At 40.6% G+C, this 17631-nt stretch overlaps 1 protein-coding gene across 1 annotated transcript; it reads right to left on the bottom strand.

Annotated features, from left to right (window-relative positions):
• Positions 1–3175: 3175 nt before the first annotated feature.
• On the bottom strand, positions 3176–8159 carry LOC135702365 (aldehyde oxidase 1-like). The gene is made up of 8 exons (XM_065223430.1): positions 8027–8159; positions 7286–7458; positions 6692–7223; positions 6306–6632; positions 5999–6249; positions 5471–5932; positions 4049–5407; positions 3176–3987 (listed from the first exon to the last, which is right to left on the bottom strand). Exons 1-8 carry the CDS (start codon positions 8064–8066, stop codon positions 3328–3330), a joined length of 3804 nt encoding a protein of 1267 aa, XP_065079502.1. The 5' UTR covers positions 8067–8159; the 3' UTR covers positions 3176–3327.
• Between the last annotated feature and the right edge of the window lie 9472 nt (positions 8160–17631).

Raw genomic sequence — 17631 nt, 5'->3', positions numbered from 1 at the left:
TTTCGATCGACAGTTAAAAGTTCTCCGAGACTTTTTATGAGACTAAAAACTGTAGATTGTTGGATTACCCACATCTTTCCGATGGTTCGGTGCAAAAGATTGTTGGGGTGAGTGTGCAACATTTTCTCGTTTTGATCATAAACTGTACCTGTGGGCAACATTTCATTCCATTTTGAGCACCTTCGGCCCAAATCTGTCCATAATTAAAATAATCCCCAAAATTATCCTAAAGTGGTTCTCTGAAGCTCTGAAATAAATGGAAATGACCGAACAGTCTTAAAACTGGACTTCCCTTAAAGTATAGATGTCTTGATTTTTTTTTGAAACTTGTCCTAAAAAATGATTAAACTTCCAGAAGGTCTGGACTTTCCTAAAATTCTTGGAATATTCCTGAAGTTATTGGAACTGCCCTTGAAAACTGTGAGCTTCTTTGATGATCTCAAACCGAGCTCAACTTTTAAACTTTTTTAATTTTTTTACATTTTTCCTCCAGTTCTTTGGAAATTACTGAAGTTTTCTTGACTTCCTGGAAGTGCTTGACTCCCTGAAGTTCTTTGAAATTTTTAAAGCTGCTGCGGTTTCCTGATGCTAATGGAACCACCTTGATGTTCTTGAAGCTCCTTCGAAGAGCTCGAAACTTTTCCAGAAACTATGGAAACTTTCTTCTGAGAAATTTTCGGAGCTTCCTTTAATTTTTCAGAACTTAAATAAAGTTCCTTTAATTTTCGAGAAGTTGAAAAACTGCACAATCTAATCTATACTGTAGGGCTTTCCCTGCAGTTCACACACATTTTCTGATATTCTCGGAACTGTACTGAAGTTCTCAGAATTACCCAGAAGTTCACGTAACTTGCTTTAAGATCTTCATACTTCCCTTAAGTTGGTAAAGAATGTTTCAAGCTCTTTGCAAGCAGCAGCTTAAGTGTCACTCTCAGAATCGAGAGGCTGCTGATGCTGATCAGGAGACCTGGTTAGAGGCTCTTTTCAGGGTGGGTTAATAATGCCTAAACACTGATCCCAATTAGCGTTTACGAGGGTCGATTGAATTCACTTTAATACTAGGGAAGTAAAGCCCTCTGTGCCCGGTCCATGAGTTGATGGGTCGATAGGTAGGGTAAAGGTGTAGGAGCTGTCTCCCTGGCGTCGGTAGCATTGGTACGGAAAACAAGATCGACGGAAAACAAATCAAAGAAAAAAAAACTAATTGAAATTTAAAAATAACGAGACGAAAACAATTCAGCAAACGCAAGAGAAAATTTGTATATTAAACACTGTCACCCAAAGTGCAGGAATCAACTCTCCAAATCGATAAAATGAACTACATAGCTTTAGAGGAAAGTTCAACTACTTGAAAATTAATTGTATTGAAGTTGGGATTGTAATCTTCTCTTAAATCTATGGCGACGTCACAACTATTTACAGAGAGTTCTTCGAGCTCATATTTACAGAAAAAGTGGTTCTGACCTTGATTCGGTGGGTCCAAAAAGGGGCGTTTACTTATGGTGTGGATGTGGATGTGGATGTCAGCAGGCAAGGCCACACAAACATACAGTGGCACGGCAAGGGTCCAATTCGTTTCGTGGACCGTCCAAACAGTGATCAGGTCCCGTAGAGGGTTCTAAACGGACCAACGACACTGGTACATCATCCAGCACGTGTTCAAGCAGTTGATGCGTAATAGCCGAGGCTCACGGCAGGTCGGACAAATCGCTATCCAAGACGCACACACCGCGTCGAACCGTTTGGCCGATGTCGACACAAGGAATTCGAACCGAACGAACGATGAGCTTTCTTTTTCGCAGTTCCAACGACAACTACGCTTGGTGCCACAAGCTTTCGAGGCAGGTGACGGATGCCTCAAACGATCAACCAGGGAATCGGACGTCGTTGGGTGGCTGGAGCGTCGGTATGGTCTCACGCCGGTGAGAAACGCTTCGTGTCGTGTTCGCAAGGCAGGTTCGATTCAGCTCGCAGGCTTACAAGCCCCAACCCACGTTGAACAGTGGATTAAATCAGTCCAACATGCGCATAAAGAAACAACAAAGAACTTCCGCAAAAGCTTTTCATCAATCTCTCAACCTGCCGAGAGATGGCAAAAGTTGCTGCAGAAAAGGTTAAAACTTTTTAACGAACGAGAAGCTTCATAGCTAGTAAAGAAGTATTCACAGTGTGGTTACAAGTTTTGGAAACTTCTGTAAAGTTCCTGCAATTTTCCTAAGCTCAATGGAACTGCCCTGAAGATCTCCAAAGAGCATGTGATGAACTAGCCTACGGCTAAAAATCACGAAAATAAAAAAAAAAAAAAATCACAAAAGTTCTAGACATTTTCCTGAAATCTATGGACCAGCACTCAAATTATTGGAACTTACCGTTTAAGGTCATTTAACATCTCTGAAGCACTTCAGGCAATCTTAAAAATCTTGGAACTACTCTGAAGTTTTTGAATCTTATTTCAAGCTGAACAATGCATTAAGGCCTAAGTAACATTGACAGATTCTCTTCGTCGACTTTCTCTTTGCATCCTCACGACCGTGTTACTAAATTTCCAGCTATTTGCTACACACAGATCGATGAAGGAATCTATTATCTACCATCTAATATGACAAACACGAGAATAAACGGTTCTGTACCCAAGTTATTAACTTTTTCTTTTATATTTTTAGAACGCATATACATTTCACACAATGTCACAAATCCTATATATGCTCTGAAGTGCTAAGAAGTATTTTAAAGTTCTCTGATCACTCCTCAAGATCTTTAAACATACCTGAAGCTATCTGAACTTCCATGAATTGAAACTTCTGTAAAGTTCTTGCAAATTTTTTTGAAACTCATGGAACTGTCCTGGAGTTCTTGAAACTTACATTTGAAGATTTTTAAACATCCCCAGGGTTCTAGACTTTCTTGAAGTTCTCGGTACATTCCTGAAGTTTTCGATTTCTTTTTCAGAAAGTTTCAAAGCTTAAATGTTTGTATTATGTTTTTCACACAGGTACTTTTCACATAGTAGCTTCAATCTAGGGAAAGTGTACCAGTTATGGCACTAGTAGTCCTCTAAAATAGCCTCTACGAAGAAATCAAAAGTGTTGACAGAGTTTCTACCTGGCCCCGGCGAATGCACACAATCCCCAGGTATGGAAATCTTTCACGTTGATATGTTATAAAAAAAGATTATGAGACGTACGAGAAAAGATGCTAGACCAGCAAATGATGTACCCCATTTATTTTAATAACTCTAGATAATTGCAATAGTTTGAATTAAACACTACAAGCTTCAAAAATACAAAATAAAACTATTTCCATCCCATCACAAAATTATGCGTTAACTTAATTCAGCGTGAATTGTTCCACCGAGTTGCCGGCTAGCTTGTAGATCTGATCCGGTGTCGATGGTGCTCCGAGCGAAACCCACTCACTCGGCATGCCGGCATCTTTACGGGCAGCCATTAGAGCGTTTCGCAGAGCAAAAATAATCGAAATCGTCATATTCATCGCCGGTTCTCCGGTCGCTTTCGATCGTAACACCCCGGTCGCATTGGAGCTGTTTTGCAGGAATCGGATGCGGAAATCCACGGGAATATCCTTGGCACCCGGAGGTTTGTAGGTCCAAGTTCGGTTCGTCAGTAGAGCGCCGTTTTCAGGATCAAAAACGAGAGCCTCGGTTAGGTAGTAGCCCAGTCCCATGATGAATGACCCTTCAATTTGACCAACGTCGATTCCAGGACTCAAGCTTTCGCCGACATCCTCAACGATATCAACCCGAAGCAGCTGGACATTTCCGGTTAGGATGTCAACCTCCACTTCCGAGCAGCTCAGACCCCAGATAATGTACGGAACCAGGTCCGATGCCTTGTACATGTAGGTTGCGCAGAGATCGACACTTTTGTTGTGGCATTTCATCACAAGAGTTTCCCATGAATCCTCCTTGTTCTCCTCACGAACCGGGTTCATGCGTTCCAGGATAATTTCGCAAGCACGTTTCGCAGCCTGTAATTTTAATGGATTTTCACAATTTGTAAGAAAATCGGTTTGAATAATTAATACTTACGTAAGCCACAGTTTCACTGGTCATACTACCACCAGTGCAAATAGCATTTGGAGAAGTGAGGTTATTCGTAGGTTTGATTATGACTTTCTCCAAAGCAATACCCAGGATGTGAGCTACGACTTGAGCAACCTTGGTATTCATGCCTTGGCCCATTTCTATGCCACCGTGTGAGACGGAGACTGTTCCGTCGTCGTGGTAAACAGAAACGATGGCGCTCAACTGTCCAAAGTAACCCAAGGGATATCTCATCGGAACGATTGCGATTCCACGCTTGCGCCAGCGATTTTCTTCGTTAAACTTATCGATGTGCTTCCTACGGGCATCGTAATCAACATCTGCGCGGAATTGAGGCATCAGCTCAAGCATCTTTATGTCCTCTGGCATGTTGGCCATACGAACCTCCAGTGGGTCCTTACCAGTGGCAAAAGCAATGTGCTCCATTATCGTTTCGATCATAGCAATGCCTTCGGTTGTACCAGGAGCACGACACCACGTATTGCTAGCGCAGTCCGTCCGGGCCCCTTTTGCTACGGTTTTGAAGACGCTCTTGTCGTAGCAATTACTGAAAAACTGTCCGGCATGCCCCATGGATTCGTTGAAAGTTGATCCAAAATCGTGTACGTATTCGTTATACAGCTTTACAATTTTTCCGTTCTTATCTACATCCACATCGTAGTCGGAAATGACCGGATAGCGCTTGCCAATAGCTTCCATGTTGGCTTCCAGGGTCATGACAAAACGAACTGGTCTCTTGGTGAAATGTGCGGCCAAGGCACAAGCGCATGCGACCATGGTGGCACGAGTTCCTTTGCCTCCATAAGCTCCGCCAAGTCTGCGAACGTACAAATTCAGGCTGTTCTGTGGAATCTTCAACATTCTAGCGATAGCCATCTGAGTTAAGTCAACCCACTGGGTAGACGAGTATACGTCCATACCGTCCTCGATAGGAATGCAGACACACGTTTGTGTTTCCATGTAGTAGTGATATTGACCTCCAATTTCGAAGTGTCCTTTGACCTTCACATCTCCTCCGGAGGCCTTGTCGAAGTTTTCCCCATGGGTGCCGTAGCTCATTTCCTCGATGCGATCGGTAGCCTTCGCTTGTAGAACATCTTGTGCCGTTGGGTACAGTCTGGCTACTTGCCGTTTTCCATAGGTGACCTTGACGGCTTTGATAGCTCGGTTTGCCAGGGCAAAGGTATCCGCGACGATCATACCGATTGGTTGTCCGTGGTATTCGACTTTATCCGCACAGAATATGGGTTCCACTTCTTTGCCCATCCACTCTTGGAAATACATGAAGTTATTGGCTCCAGGGATGTCCTTTGCGGAGAAAAATGAAACTACGCCAGGGATTTTCTGGAATAGGGAGAACAATAGCCAATTATGCCAAGCTTCCGGAATGCATAAGGTTTAACTTACCAGGGCTTCCGAAGCATCGATATTCTCAATGATAGCTTGAGCTTCCGTGGCCAAGACGTACGCTGCGTACAGTTCATTCGGCAAGGCTGGAAAGTCGTTGGCGTACTTGGCCTCGCCGGAAGTTTGAGCCAAGCCTTCGATCTTGGGAATGTTCTTCGTGAGTGGATAGTTTTCCTTAACGGTGTCGAAGCGCTGTGAGGCAGTGGATACCGGCCGATTGAGGACGGTGCCGCCAGATTTGAATGTAGACTTGAGCGCTACTTTTCCGTCGGAAGCGATGTTTAAGACGAACTTGTAGAACAGGGAGACGGCTAGGTTTTTACGGTATTCCGGAGAGGCGTCCGGTAGAACCCAATCCGGATTGAGTTCAGCCGATAAGGTTTTTAGAGCCGTTTGGATGGTTTCGTTGGTAAAAATGTTCTTTCCAACGAGGTATTTTTCGGTTGCGGTTGCATGGGTAAACTATTGAGTCGTAGAAGACGGTAATGGTTAGGACAGAAGCATGGGGTTAGTTTTTGTAGGACTTACACTAGGGTTGATGCCACCGAAACAAACGGACGCAGAGTTTATGGTGGTTCTGCTCTCGTTGAACTTGACGAGGAAAGCTCCGTTGACGTAGGCGTGAGCATTCTGAGCTCTCGGCATAATCTTGAAGGAACGGAATACGTAGGTCTTTGGATCGAGAGGTGGAATGGTGACGTTCAAAACTAGCTTCTTATGCATGTTGAAGTTGACGAATTCTGAAGGAGCTACGGTGCTGGTTTTGCCACCGGATTCCACTAAAATCAAATAGGCTAGTTATATTTAAAAAATATATCGAATAGTTTTTACGTACTGATCGTCAAAGTGGCCCCAACAGCCTCCAGAATCAGGTATAAATCAGATGGAAACTCCTTGTGCTGGTTCTTGATGCTTAGATTTCCGGCAATAGTTCCGGTATTGCGCACGGGAACGTTGGCAATCAGGTCGATATGCTTGACAAGTTCCGTAAAGTGCGTAAAGTTAGAATTCTTGCTGGCTGCGTTGGACAGAATACTCATCAGTTCAGTCAACGATACGTTAGCTCCGACGATCAAATTGCTTCCAAGTGAGTGCGAACGAAGTTCCTCGATGGAACTGACGTCGATGAATACCTGTAGTTTGTCGCATCTACGGTAGACTCCTGCGAATGATCGTTAAGATAGATGATAAGAAAATTTAAGTTATTTTCGTTCTACGTACCATGAGCTGTGTTGCCAGCAACCAACATGTAAGGCTTCGTTCCGATCTTTTCAAAAATTGCGAACACATCGCTAATGTTGTATACCTTGTGCCATTCCTTGTCTTCAGCGAAACTCATATGAACGCCCTTCTTTTCGTTAACCTTTCCAGCGGCAGAGCATTTGCCGCCGCAAGCACTTCCGGTTTTGGGACAAATCTTGGTCAAATCTTCAATGTCCATGCAAACCTGTTTCAACCTAGGTTCCGCATCATATGCCAGTGACTTGAAGGCGTCCAGAATTGGTCTATAGCCGGTGCATCGGCAAATGTTGCCTCCGAAGGCATTCTCGACCTCGGCCATCGATACCTGACCTTTTTTCGACTCCAACAGGCTGTACATGTTCATGACCATTCCCGGCGAGCAGTATCCGCATTGCGTACCATTGAAGTGCGCCAGAACTTTCTGCGTTGCATGGTAGCCATCTTGTTTGTCACCGATTCCTTCAACGGTTACGATGTCTAGCCCATGGCAGGAAAATACCGGGAACAAGCACTGAAAGCATGTTGGAACGACTAATTGAATTGGACCGATCATAGGTTACGAGGAAATTTTACCGAATTTACAGCCCACGAAGCCTTTTCCTTGGTCACCGGGTGAATTCCGTTTACATTTACAATGCAAGCTCCGCATCCTCCCTCCAAGCACATGAACTTCGTGCCGCTCAGGTGAGCATGGTTGCGGATGAACGTGTTGAGTGATGTATCGATGGGTACGGTCTTGGGATCGGCTGTAATTATTTGCGCATCATTATAGGTAGACAGATCATAGTCGGTTTTTTTTTCACAGATTCCGCAATTACTCATTAAAGCTGTATTTTGTCTAGTCACGTTGTCATGTAGGCATATACAATTGAAATGTGTGCTATCCACTCCTACTGTTTTGATTGCAATGGACACGCCACTGTCGGAAATTACTTAATCGTCGTTTTTGCTCAACGATATTTGTTGGAAGAAACTTCTGCTGATGTGTTTGTTAGTTCCCAGATAAGATAGCACATTTTTGTAAAGGAAACAATTTACTTACGGGACGCAAACACACCATGCTTGTTTTGTGTAATTACACTATTTTTCAATGATAAACATTAATCAAATGACTATTGCTCACTAAATGTAATGACGTTTCGTATCATTTGATTTCAACTATATAATGATTCGTGTGAAACCGTCACATTTTATACGAATTTGAAAATAACATTCACAATTTTCATTCTAAACTTACTAAGTCTGACTAATAATAAGAAATGACACTGCACTTTTCAAAAAGGGTAATAATTGATCACGTATTTCACAACTTACCTGTAAAGCTCTTTCCATTGATGGTAAAAATGGCTTCCATTATTTGCAAATTTCGGCTAGGTACTATCCTTGATTGGAATAGATTAGATTGATAAAATGCTGGTCCAGAGTCGAAACCGTTAACTACTTGATGTTCTCACTACGACTTATCGCGAGCGAGTGTGCAAATTCTAGCCAGTGCCCGCTAATTTAACCGCCGAAATCACGCGTCTACGCGCGGAGCTCAAGTGTCTCATTTGTATTGTTCAGAGCACGGGTGGTGTAAGTGAAGTTTTGACGGGAAGAGCATTTAAGAGTAGCAATATTTAGAAATCACTTGGATGAAGTTTTTGCATTTTGAGATGTCAACAATTGAATTACTTCCTACATACATCGTTGTATTAAGGCAGTGAGTTTGATATCATTGCTCAGCAGAAGTGTTGATGGACTTATTTCCCTCATGGAATGAGCGCCTCATTTGATAAAGTGATTTTAGATTGATTCACATACTACACTAGTATCTATGTACCTAGCGGTGCAGGCAGAGCAGTGTTTGCGATAGCAAATGTAGACAATTCCTAATTTGCGAACAGTATCTGAATGAGTATCTGATTTTTTGTATTGTCATTCTGTAATCGTAATATTATCGATATCATTTAAAGGGTGAAACGAGCAGAAAGTAGTCAACTCAAATTTAGTGAGATTCTGTTTAGCGTGAATTAAAAAAGTATGAAAGTTAGCATGTATGGATTTCATAAAACTGCACGGTTAAAAAAAAACATCATGTTCATGTAAAGTGATTTGCTGTTGAATTTGCACTGCTTGCCAAACATTGCAATTCGATGTGCAAATCCTTTGAAAGAGATCATATCGAAGCACGATGAAATCAACAGCAAATCACTTCATTTTAGATTGTACTGCACATCGTTGTTGATGTGCTGTGCTTTGAACTCGAAATGTAAACCATACTCATTTTAACAAACTATCACTTTAAGTTTAACTAATTTATCATTGGATTTCATGTTTGCTGAAATTGGGTTTAACCTGCAAGCCTTGTTTTATGTTATTCAGAATATGGCCAAAGATTATGTATCATATTACCAACAATCAATACGAAACTAACGATTTTAAATTGGCTCACTACTTGACTAGCCTATTGGTCCCAAGTAAATCGATTAACGTACCCCATTCTAGTTAAAATTCTAGTACTACACTATGTTTGTTTTGATTCGCTTTGAAGGTTTGACAGATAACATGAGGGGTTATTGGATTTTCCTATGTTTCGAGAGGTGATTCGGCTAGCTTGGGACCGAAGATAGTACCAGAGCTGAGCCAAAAAGTTGAGCACGTTTCTTCGGGACTACTTGTCTTAGAGTTACCTCTATGATATTACTACCCAGATCACTTGTTTCCAAGTGATATTGAACAACATTGCATAGCTTATAGTAGAAGCAAGACGACACATTGAGTAATAAATTTGATAAGTTTAACAAAGTTTTGTAATAGAAATTCTATTATACACTATTATTGAATACGTAATCAATTTCATAATACTTAGGGGTAAGAGGGGCATAGTGAAGAGGTGGGGCATAGTGAGCATCCCATGCCCCAGCTTGGTCTTCCGGCCGTTCGGTACAAATTGGTTGGCGGTAGGATCAATATCATAATAGTTGATTTGTTTCATGCAGCTGGAGATCCAGAGCCAAAGTGCGGAATGCTCACTATGCCCCTCCTGCCCCTACGCTCTAGAATGCAAATTATTTCTGGTTGAAATGAAGAATAATCGCTTCTCTCATTTGACTTTATTTGTTGTTGACTTGCCACCTGTAAGGAAGATCCTGCTAGGGTTCTCAAAAATTCCGGCTTATGCGCCAGACGAAGAAGTCGTGTCTGCCGGAAATTGCAGATATGTGTGCCCAGCTAGCAGTTTTTCTCAACCCAGCAGATTCCACCCACTAGAGTAACCCAACGGCCAAAAATCATCAACATCCCAAGTCCAATAGTCCAAGAATTCGTTCACCCAATTTTGTATTCTAATTTTATCTTCCATTTTTTTAATTAATTGAGTTCATTGTAAATACGGTGCAAGTGATACAGGTTTATTAAAATCAAGTCCAGTAAATTGAAATTCGATTTTACGAAAAAAAAACCTGGTTTTGAAAGTTTCCAAAAATCCATTTATGGTTTTCTTGTTTTAATTTTGTTGTTGTTGTTATTTTATTAACAAAATCCTGCTCTATCTCTCTCTCCTATGTGTAACGTCATTCCCTCCCCCCTTTTTGTGTTCCCTTGTGAGTCGTTCTAACTCCTAAAGGGCGAACACGAAATTATTGCGACACCGAAAATGTCATGCCAATTTTCTTATAATGTTTAGAATCAAACCAAAATTTTAAGGTAGTTTTATACATATATTTACTTCAAAAATCAAAAGAAAAGTTAATCGATGGAGCCTTGAGTGTAAAATTGAACGCATTTTCGCTTGATGCCCTCCATCAAAGTCTTTACAGTGTCATCCGGTACCAGTTTCTCAGTTTTTTTTCCATTTTCTTAACATGTCCTTCTCGTCTTTGACTGTCTTCTTGCTCTTCCGAAGTTCCCGCTTCATTATTGCCCAGTACTGCTCCACCGGGCGCAGCTCCGGACAGTTTGGCGGATTCATGTCTTTTGGAACAAAATGGACAGAATTGGCCTCATACCACTCCAAGACACTTTTAGAATAGTGGCATGATGCCAAATCTGGCCAGAATAGCGGAGCTTCGTCGTGCTGCTGCAAGAACGGCAAAAGGCGCTTCTCGAGGCACTCAGATTTGTAGATCTCGCCATTTACTGTGCCCTTTGTCACGAAAGGCTCACTCCTCAGTCCGCAAGAGCAGATGGCCTGCCAAATCAGATATTTGGAGGCGAACTTCGACATTTTCTTCTTCTTAAATTTGTCGTCCACATCGAACTTGCTCTTGCCGGTGAAAAACTCCAACTCCGGAATTTGCTTAAAATCGGATTTTATATACGTTTCGTCGTCCATCACACAGCAGCCATATTTTGTCAGCATCTTCTCGTAGAGCTTCCGTGCCCGAGTTTTAGCCGTCGATTGTTGCCGCTCATCGCGGTTTGGGAAGTTCTGTACCTTGTATGTATGTAGTCCAGCTCTCTTCTTTGCATTCTGGACGTAGCTCTGCGACATGCCGATCTTTTTAGCCAAATCACGGCTTGAGACGTTGGGATTTGCTTTAATCATCCGCTTCACCTTTCCCTCCGTCTTTTTGTTCTCCGGTCCTGGTTTTCTTCCAGCTCCTTTGCCGTGGTCCAACGTCAACCGTTCCTGGAACCGCTTCAACACTCTGGAGACGGTTGAATGGTGAATGTTCAACATTTTTCCCAACTGCCGGTGCGACAGGTCAGGAAATTCCAGGTGTTTGGAAAGAATTTGTTCTCTCAACTCGCGTTGGTTCACCTCCATTTTCGTTGAATCGAAAAACACGACTTCGAGTTTGACAGCATGTACACATCAATGAGAAAGTGTGCAAAATTTGGTTGATTTTTACCCAATGGTAAAAAAGTTATGCCCTGTTGAATGTGTCGCAATAATTTCGTGTTCGCCCTTTAGACAAGCTTTCTTCTCCTACTAAGTATAATTCAGGGTCCCTACCAGGGTTGCTTCCACTCACTTGCTATACAAAAATGATTTTCGGAATTTTTAAATCATTAGATGTTATAAATAAAAATTTTACTTGTTAGATACAAGAATATAATGAAAGGCAAGTGTTTGACACATAAAACCTATCAGTTTCGCATGCAAAGTGTCACAATCAGTGATTTTATTATTCGTGAGCGTTCACTCAGAGTGAGCGCTCACGAGTCGCAAAATCGCTAATTATGACTATCTGCAAGCAAATTTGACAGGTTTTATGTGTCAAGCACTTGCCTTTCAACTTCTTCTTGTATCTAATATGTACAAAATATCATTTTAACATCTAATGATTTCAAAATCACAAAAAACCATTTTTTATAGCAAGTGAGTGGAAGCAAGCCTGGTCCCTACTTGTTAATCGGTGTGATTGTGTGTGAGAGGAGAATGGTTCGCGTACTTACAGTTGCTGCTCAATGGTACCTGGTCGGGCCACACTCGTCCGAAGCGGGTGGCTCGTCCGTATGATGATGGCCGATGATGATCGCCCTGACCGTTGCCTAGGGGGAACCAATCTTCTCCAGGCTGGCTCGATGATGCTCGATGGTTCGGTGCCAGTTGTTCACCGCGACCATGGGTTACTTGTAGATGCAGATGCGACGGTGGGAGATCGTTTGACTACCACAATCGCCCGGGTCAGACAACGCCGTATCCTAACCTCAAAAAGGGAAACGATGAGGGAGCGTTGTAAGAGTGGCGATCAATAGCGTGCACCGGGCGGGGCGGATGTCGTCGAGTGGCGTTGACGGGCGAAACTCGCTAGATAAGGAATTTACCGTCTAGAATAGTCCCGGCGTACACTAGCTTGATGGGTGGTTTTTCTGTGGGATGGTATAGCACGGAGGGCCTCCGGTTTTCAGGACGTGAGTTGGGCGGATTACGCTGGCGTTGGCAGCCTTTCCCCTTGTGGACCTTCCCACGAAACAGGCAATCACTTTAGGCGTGTGATGCACGTGGGGCCGAGTTCTTCATCCGATGGCCAACGCTCTCCGAATGTCCTATAGTGGTACGCAACCACGAGGCGATAGGAGCACTCAGGGTAACCAAGCCTGATACCACCAACCAAGGAATCAAATTCACTCTGGGAGGTGAACCGATCGAAATACCGTCGACAATAACCCGCACCACGTTTAGCGGACGTTCCTGCCACAAGCCCAAATCGCTGTTGCCACCGCTCAGTGGCTTCTGAATTCTCTTTCTTTTTTCACTTAAATTACTCCGACTCACTTTTAGCTACCAACTTCCCTTCTATTCTTTTCATATTTTCAATATTCTAAGTTTTGTCTATCTTGATTTTAAAAATTCATCATTAGATTTTCCCTGTCATTAATCATTGACATGGGTGAAAACACAGTCACCCCACTATTATCGTCATTTCAAAACAAATAGATTCATCATTTCAAAACAAATTGAAATTCACCTATTAACCACTTCATTCGAGCACTTAAAATGACGTTTACTACCACTCGAACTTTGAAATAAAACATTACTTTGAGATTTTTTCTTCTAGAACCACGAGAAAAGTAGCCAACATTTGTGCGTTTCATAAAAAAATAGAAATTAGTTGGTCCAGTTTTGTGAAATCGCTGGTAGAAAGTCACGCCAAAACTGCTTGACCAAGGGCTCAATTGCCTAAGCACTAGGAGCAACCAACTCTAACGCTTCTATATGAAACGATCGTTCGACCGTTTAACACATTCGCAACTAATGTTTGGCACGAGCGTTTTTGACATTTGCTTCCAAAAGCAAAACTAATCAAATTCAATGGATGCCAATTCAAATGATAATCATTTTGATTTAAAGGTGTTATACAGTACATATTTTTCAACGACAAATCACTTTGTCTCTAAACGCAAATCACTTGAAAATGAATGATAAATCGCTTCGATTCGTAGTGCTGCATGACAGACTAAGTCAAGTGCAAGAGCATTTGGATTAGATATGACAATTTTTTTTACCGTGTGCCTTTCGTGCGCTTTTTTAAATTCTTTTTTGTTCCAAATTAAAACAATTTGCATTCATACTATAACCTCAGTAAACTTACCAACCTACTTGTTATGATAAATCTAAGCGTGTTGGTTTACATTGTTTTCACTTTAGCAGTTCAGTATTTTTATTCATATAAGGAATTATCTGTCAAATGAGCAAACGACTTTGCTCTAGCCCCTTCAATTGATGAAACTTTCAACATGTCTTCAATATGGGAGATTATGATTTTTCCACAGATCACGAGACAATTTTGACTCAAGACTAAATTTTTGAAAATGGCTCTATGTGTTTTCAATTTTTCAAGACATTCTAACTTTAAAACCGTTTATTGTAGGGTTAACTACCCCATTTCTGGCCTATTAATTCACTTCGGCCTATCGGATGAAGATAAAACATGATTCGGTCGAAGCGCTTCTTTTGTTTTTGGGAATAATGGGTGCAAACCTTCTCATTGACTTCGTTCCGTAGCTTATTAACTAAAGTATCGTACCAAACGAACAAATTGACTTCTTTACTCTGAAATCATGGATTTATTTGAAGTTTTCTGCTCGATAGGCCCAAAATGGGCGATTAGGCCGAAGTAGTTCTCTACCCTATCGAAATTGTGTCTGAGAATAAGTTATAGGTAATTGATTAGAATTTGAAAAAAGAATTACACTTCAACAAAATTGTTATATTTTTGAAAAAATAAAAATAAAAATATAAAATGTGAGTTTCTCTTTCCAAACATGAGTAGTTCGTTGAAGTCAAGGTTGCAAAGACTCACTTCAGCTAAAACAATGTTTTTCTAAATTATGAAATAATTAGATGCCATGATCAAATTTTGAATTGGTAGGATACAAGAAGTGGTTGCAAAGAATGTGTTTGACATATTAAACCTGTTTATTTCACTTCATGAGAGTCACAGTCAGCGATTTTTCACAAACTCACTCACTCACTCACTCACTCACTCAGCGATCAGCAAATCACTGATTGTGACTCATAGAAAGCAAAATTTACAGGTTTTATGTTTCCAACGCAAACTTTGTAACCTCTTCTTGTAAGTTACAAGTAAAACATGCCATCATACCATCTTTTGGTTTTATTATTCCGAAAAACATTATTTTAGCTGAAATGAGTCTTTGCAACCTTGGTTGAAGTTTTAATGTTCTTATTATTTTTTGCACAGTAAACGCACCTTGTCATAAAATTAAAACGAATCAGAATTTTAGAAAATCGTAATTTTTTTCTTCTTTCACATATGAGCAGTTCTTTGGAGTTTTGTTGTTCGGCGTTCGGCCAAACGGCATTCGGCCAAACGGCATTCGGCCAAACAGGATTCGGCCAAACGGCATTCGGCCAAACGGCATTCGGCCAAACGGCATTCGAACAAGCGACCCATTCGGTCAAATGGCATGCGGTCAAACGAATTTTGGCCTAAAGGCATTCGGCCAAATGACAAGGAACAATTTTTTTAACTCTTTATTTGTTCCAAACTCAAAATAAATTACATTTCATTTTAACCTAGGTGCTCCAGTTACTACAGTAACTTACCAGCCTTAATGGTTATGATACATATCTAAGTGTTTTTACATTGTTCCTGCCTTGGCAATTCAGTATTTTAAACAGATTTTTTAAACCTGCCTGTCAGTATAAAAATTGTAATCTTAAAACTAAAAACTAAAACTAAATCTTATCTAAGTATAAAGGGAATTAATCGTTGCAATTGAGGATTGCAACGATTTTTGCCTGAAATTATTAATTATTTTGTTGGAAATTTGTTCTGAAGTCTCAACATTCGAAATTCTATGTACCTCGGTAGTACTGTAACAGGGAGGCAACTTCAAAATCATCTTCAGAACTTTATTCTGAATTCTTTGAAGTGCTTTTTTCCTGGTAGTGCAACAACTAAACCATATTGGCGCAGCGTAAAGCATGGCCAGTCTAAAAACTTGTTTAAATATTAGAAGTTCATTCGTCAGGCAAAAATTGGATACAAACATTTTATATATTTGTTACATTTGGCTTGAATGCCCTCAATGTGATCTTTAAAAGTTAATTTTCGGTCAAGTACTAACCCAAGATTGGTTTGACCAAGAAATTGGAACTCCGTTCATAGTGACTATGTGACTACTACTTGGATTCAAAAAGGAAGCTCTAGGCTTATGTGGAAATATTATAAGTTGAGTTTTGGAAGCGTTGGAAGAAATCTTCCATTTTTGTAAATAAGAAGAGAAAATATCTAAACTTTTCTGCAGTCTGCTGCAAATAACACGAAGACTTCTACCTTTAGCGGAAATGCCTGTGTCATCAGCGAACAAAGATTTGTTGCAACCCTGAGGCAAATCAGGGAGCTCCGAATTGAGAATGCTACCCTGAGAAACTTCTGCTCTAACAGGTAGTCGATCAGATTTGGAATTTTGATAATTTACCTGTAGAGTTCTGTCAGTTAAATAATTTTGAACTAATTTCATAATATAGAGAGGAAAATTATACTTTTTCAATTTAGCAATCAAACCTTCATGCCAAACACTGTCGAATGCTTTTTCTATGTCTAGAAGAGCAACTCCAGTTGAGTGGCCTTCAGATTTGTTTGAACGAATTAAATTGGTAACTCTTAAGAGTTGATGTGTAGTTGAATGCCTAAGGCAAAATCCAAACTGCTCATCTGCAAAAATTGAGTTCGTATTGATGTGAAGCATCATTCTATTTAAAATTATTTTTTCAAAAAGTTTACTTATTGAAGAAAGCAAACTTATTGGACGGTAGCTAGAAGCTTCAGCTGGATTTTTATCCGGTTTCAAAATTGGAACAACTTTTGCAGGAAAGTATGCCAAATGGAAACATCTGTCAAATAACGTTAAATAATTTTACCAAGAAAGACAAGGTACTCTCGGGAAGTTTTTTGATGAGGATATAGAAAATTCCATCATCAGAGCTTTCATATTATGAAACTGTTTTAGTTATAGACCTTACTTCGTCCAAATCAGTCCCCCAGGAATCATCAAAAATATTTTCTCGTGAGAAAATATTCAGATAATCCCGAGCTACCTGATTCTCAATAGGACTAGTAAAACCCAAACTGAAATTATGGGAACTCTCGAATTGCTTAGCAAGTTTCTGGCTTTTTCCAAATTTGTGATCAAAATTTTACCACCTTGTTTAAGCGCTGGAATAGGCTTTTGAGGTGTTTTTTTTTTCAAAATTTTTGTGAGTTTTCAAAAGGATTTGGAAGTTGGGTCTAATTTAGATACATTATTTTCAAAAGTTTTGTTCCTCAAGGCAGAGAATCGCTTTTTAATTTGTTTTTGCAAATCGCGCCAAATAACTTTCATGGCAGGATCGCGTGTTCTTTGATATTGTCTCCTACGGACATTTTTCAGACGGAAAAATTTACCCTCGCATTTTGGTACTGAGGCAGCTCTTCCTTCAACTATAGAAGTAGTCAGAGATTCAAGGGCATAATTAATTTCATTTTTGGTTTTCAAAGGAATGTTTGGATCGAAGCTATATTCCATAAATATTCGATATTGTTTTCAATCAGCTCTATGGTAATTGAAAGTAGAGCTGTTGGGAATACAAACTATTTCTTGGGATATTTCAAAAGTTACTGGAAGATGATCAGAAGCGAAGTCAGCATGGGTAACTAATTGGCTACAAAGTTGACATAAATCAGTTGAGCCCAAATCAATAGTTGTGGGATTTCTTGCTGAAGATGAGCATGTTGGGCTGTTTGGATATTGAATAGTGTAATAACCTGCAGAACAGAATATTACCATTGGAATTGCTTTGAGCGTTATTCCATGAGCGGTGTTTTGCATTAAAATCGCCATTAATGAAGAATTTAGACCTGTTACGGGTAAGTTTCTGAAGGTCACCCTTGATAAAATTATTTTGCTGGCCTACGCATTGGAATGGCAAATAGGCAGCTATAAACGTAAGTTGTCCAAATTTTGTTTCAACAGAAATTCCA

This window comes from Ochlerotatus camptorhynchus, unplaced genomic scaffold (genome assembly GCF_037179485.1).
Source record: "Ochlerotatus camptorhynchus isolate MF236.1 unplaced genomic scaffold, CSIRO-AGI_Acam_v1.1 ptg000002l, whole genome shotgun sequence".
Taxonomy (NCBI): domain Eukaryota; kingdom Metazoa; phylum Arthropoda; class Insecta; order Diptera; family Culicidae; genus Ochlerotatus; species Ochlerotatus camptorhynchus.
The sequence above is the reverse complement of the archived record's forward strand: the minus strand, read 5'-3'. Positions and strand labels throughout refer to the sequence as shown.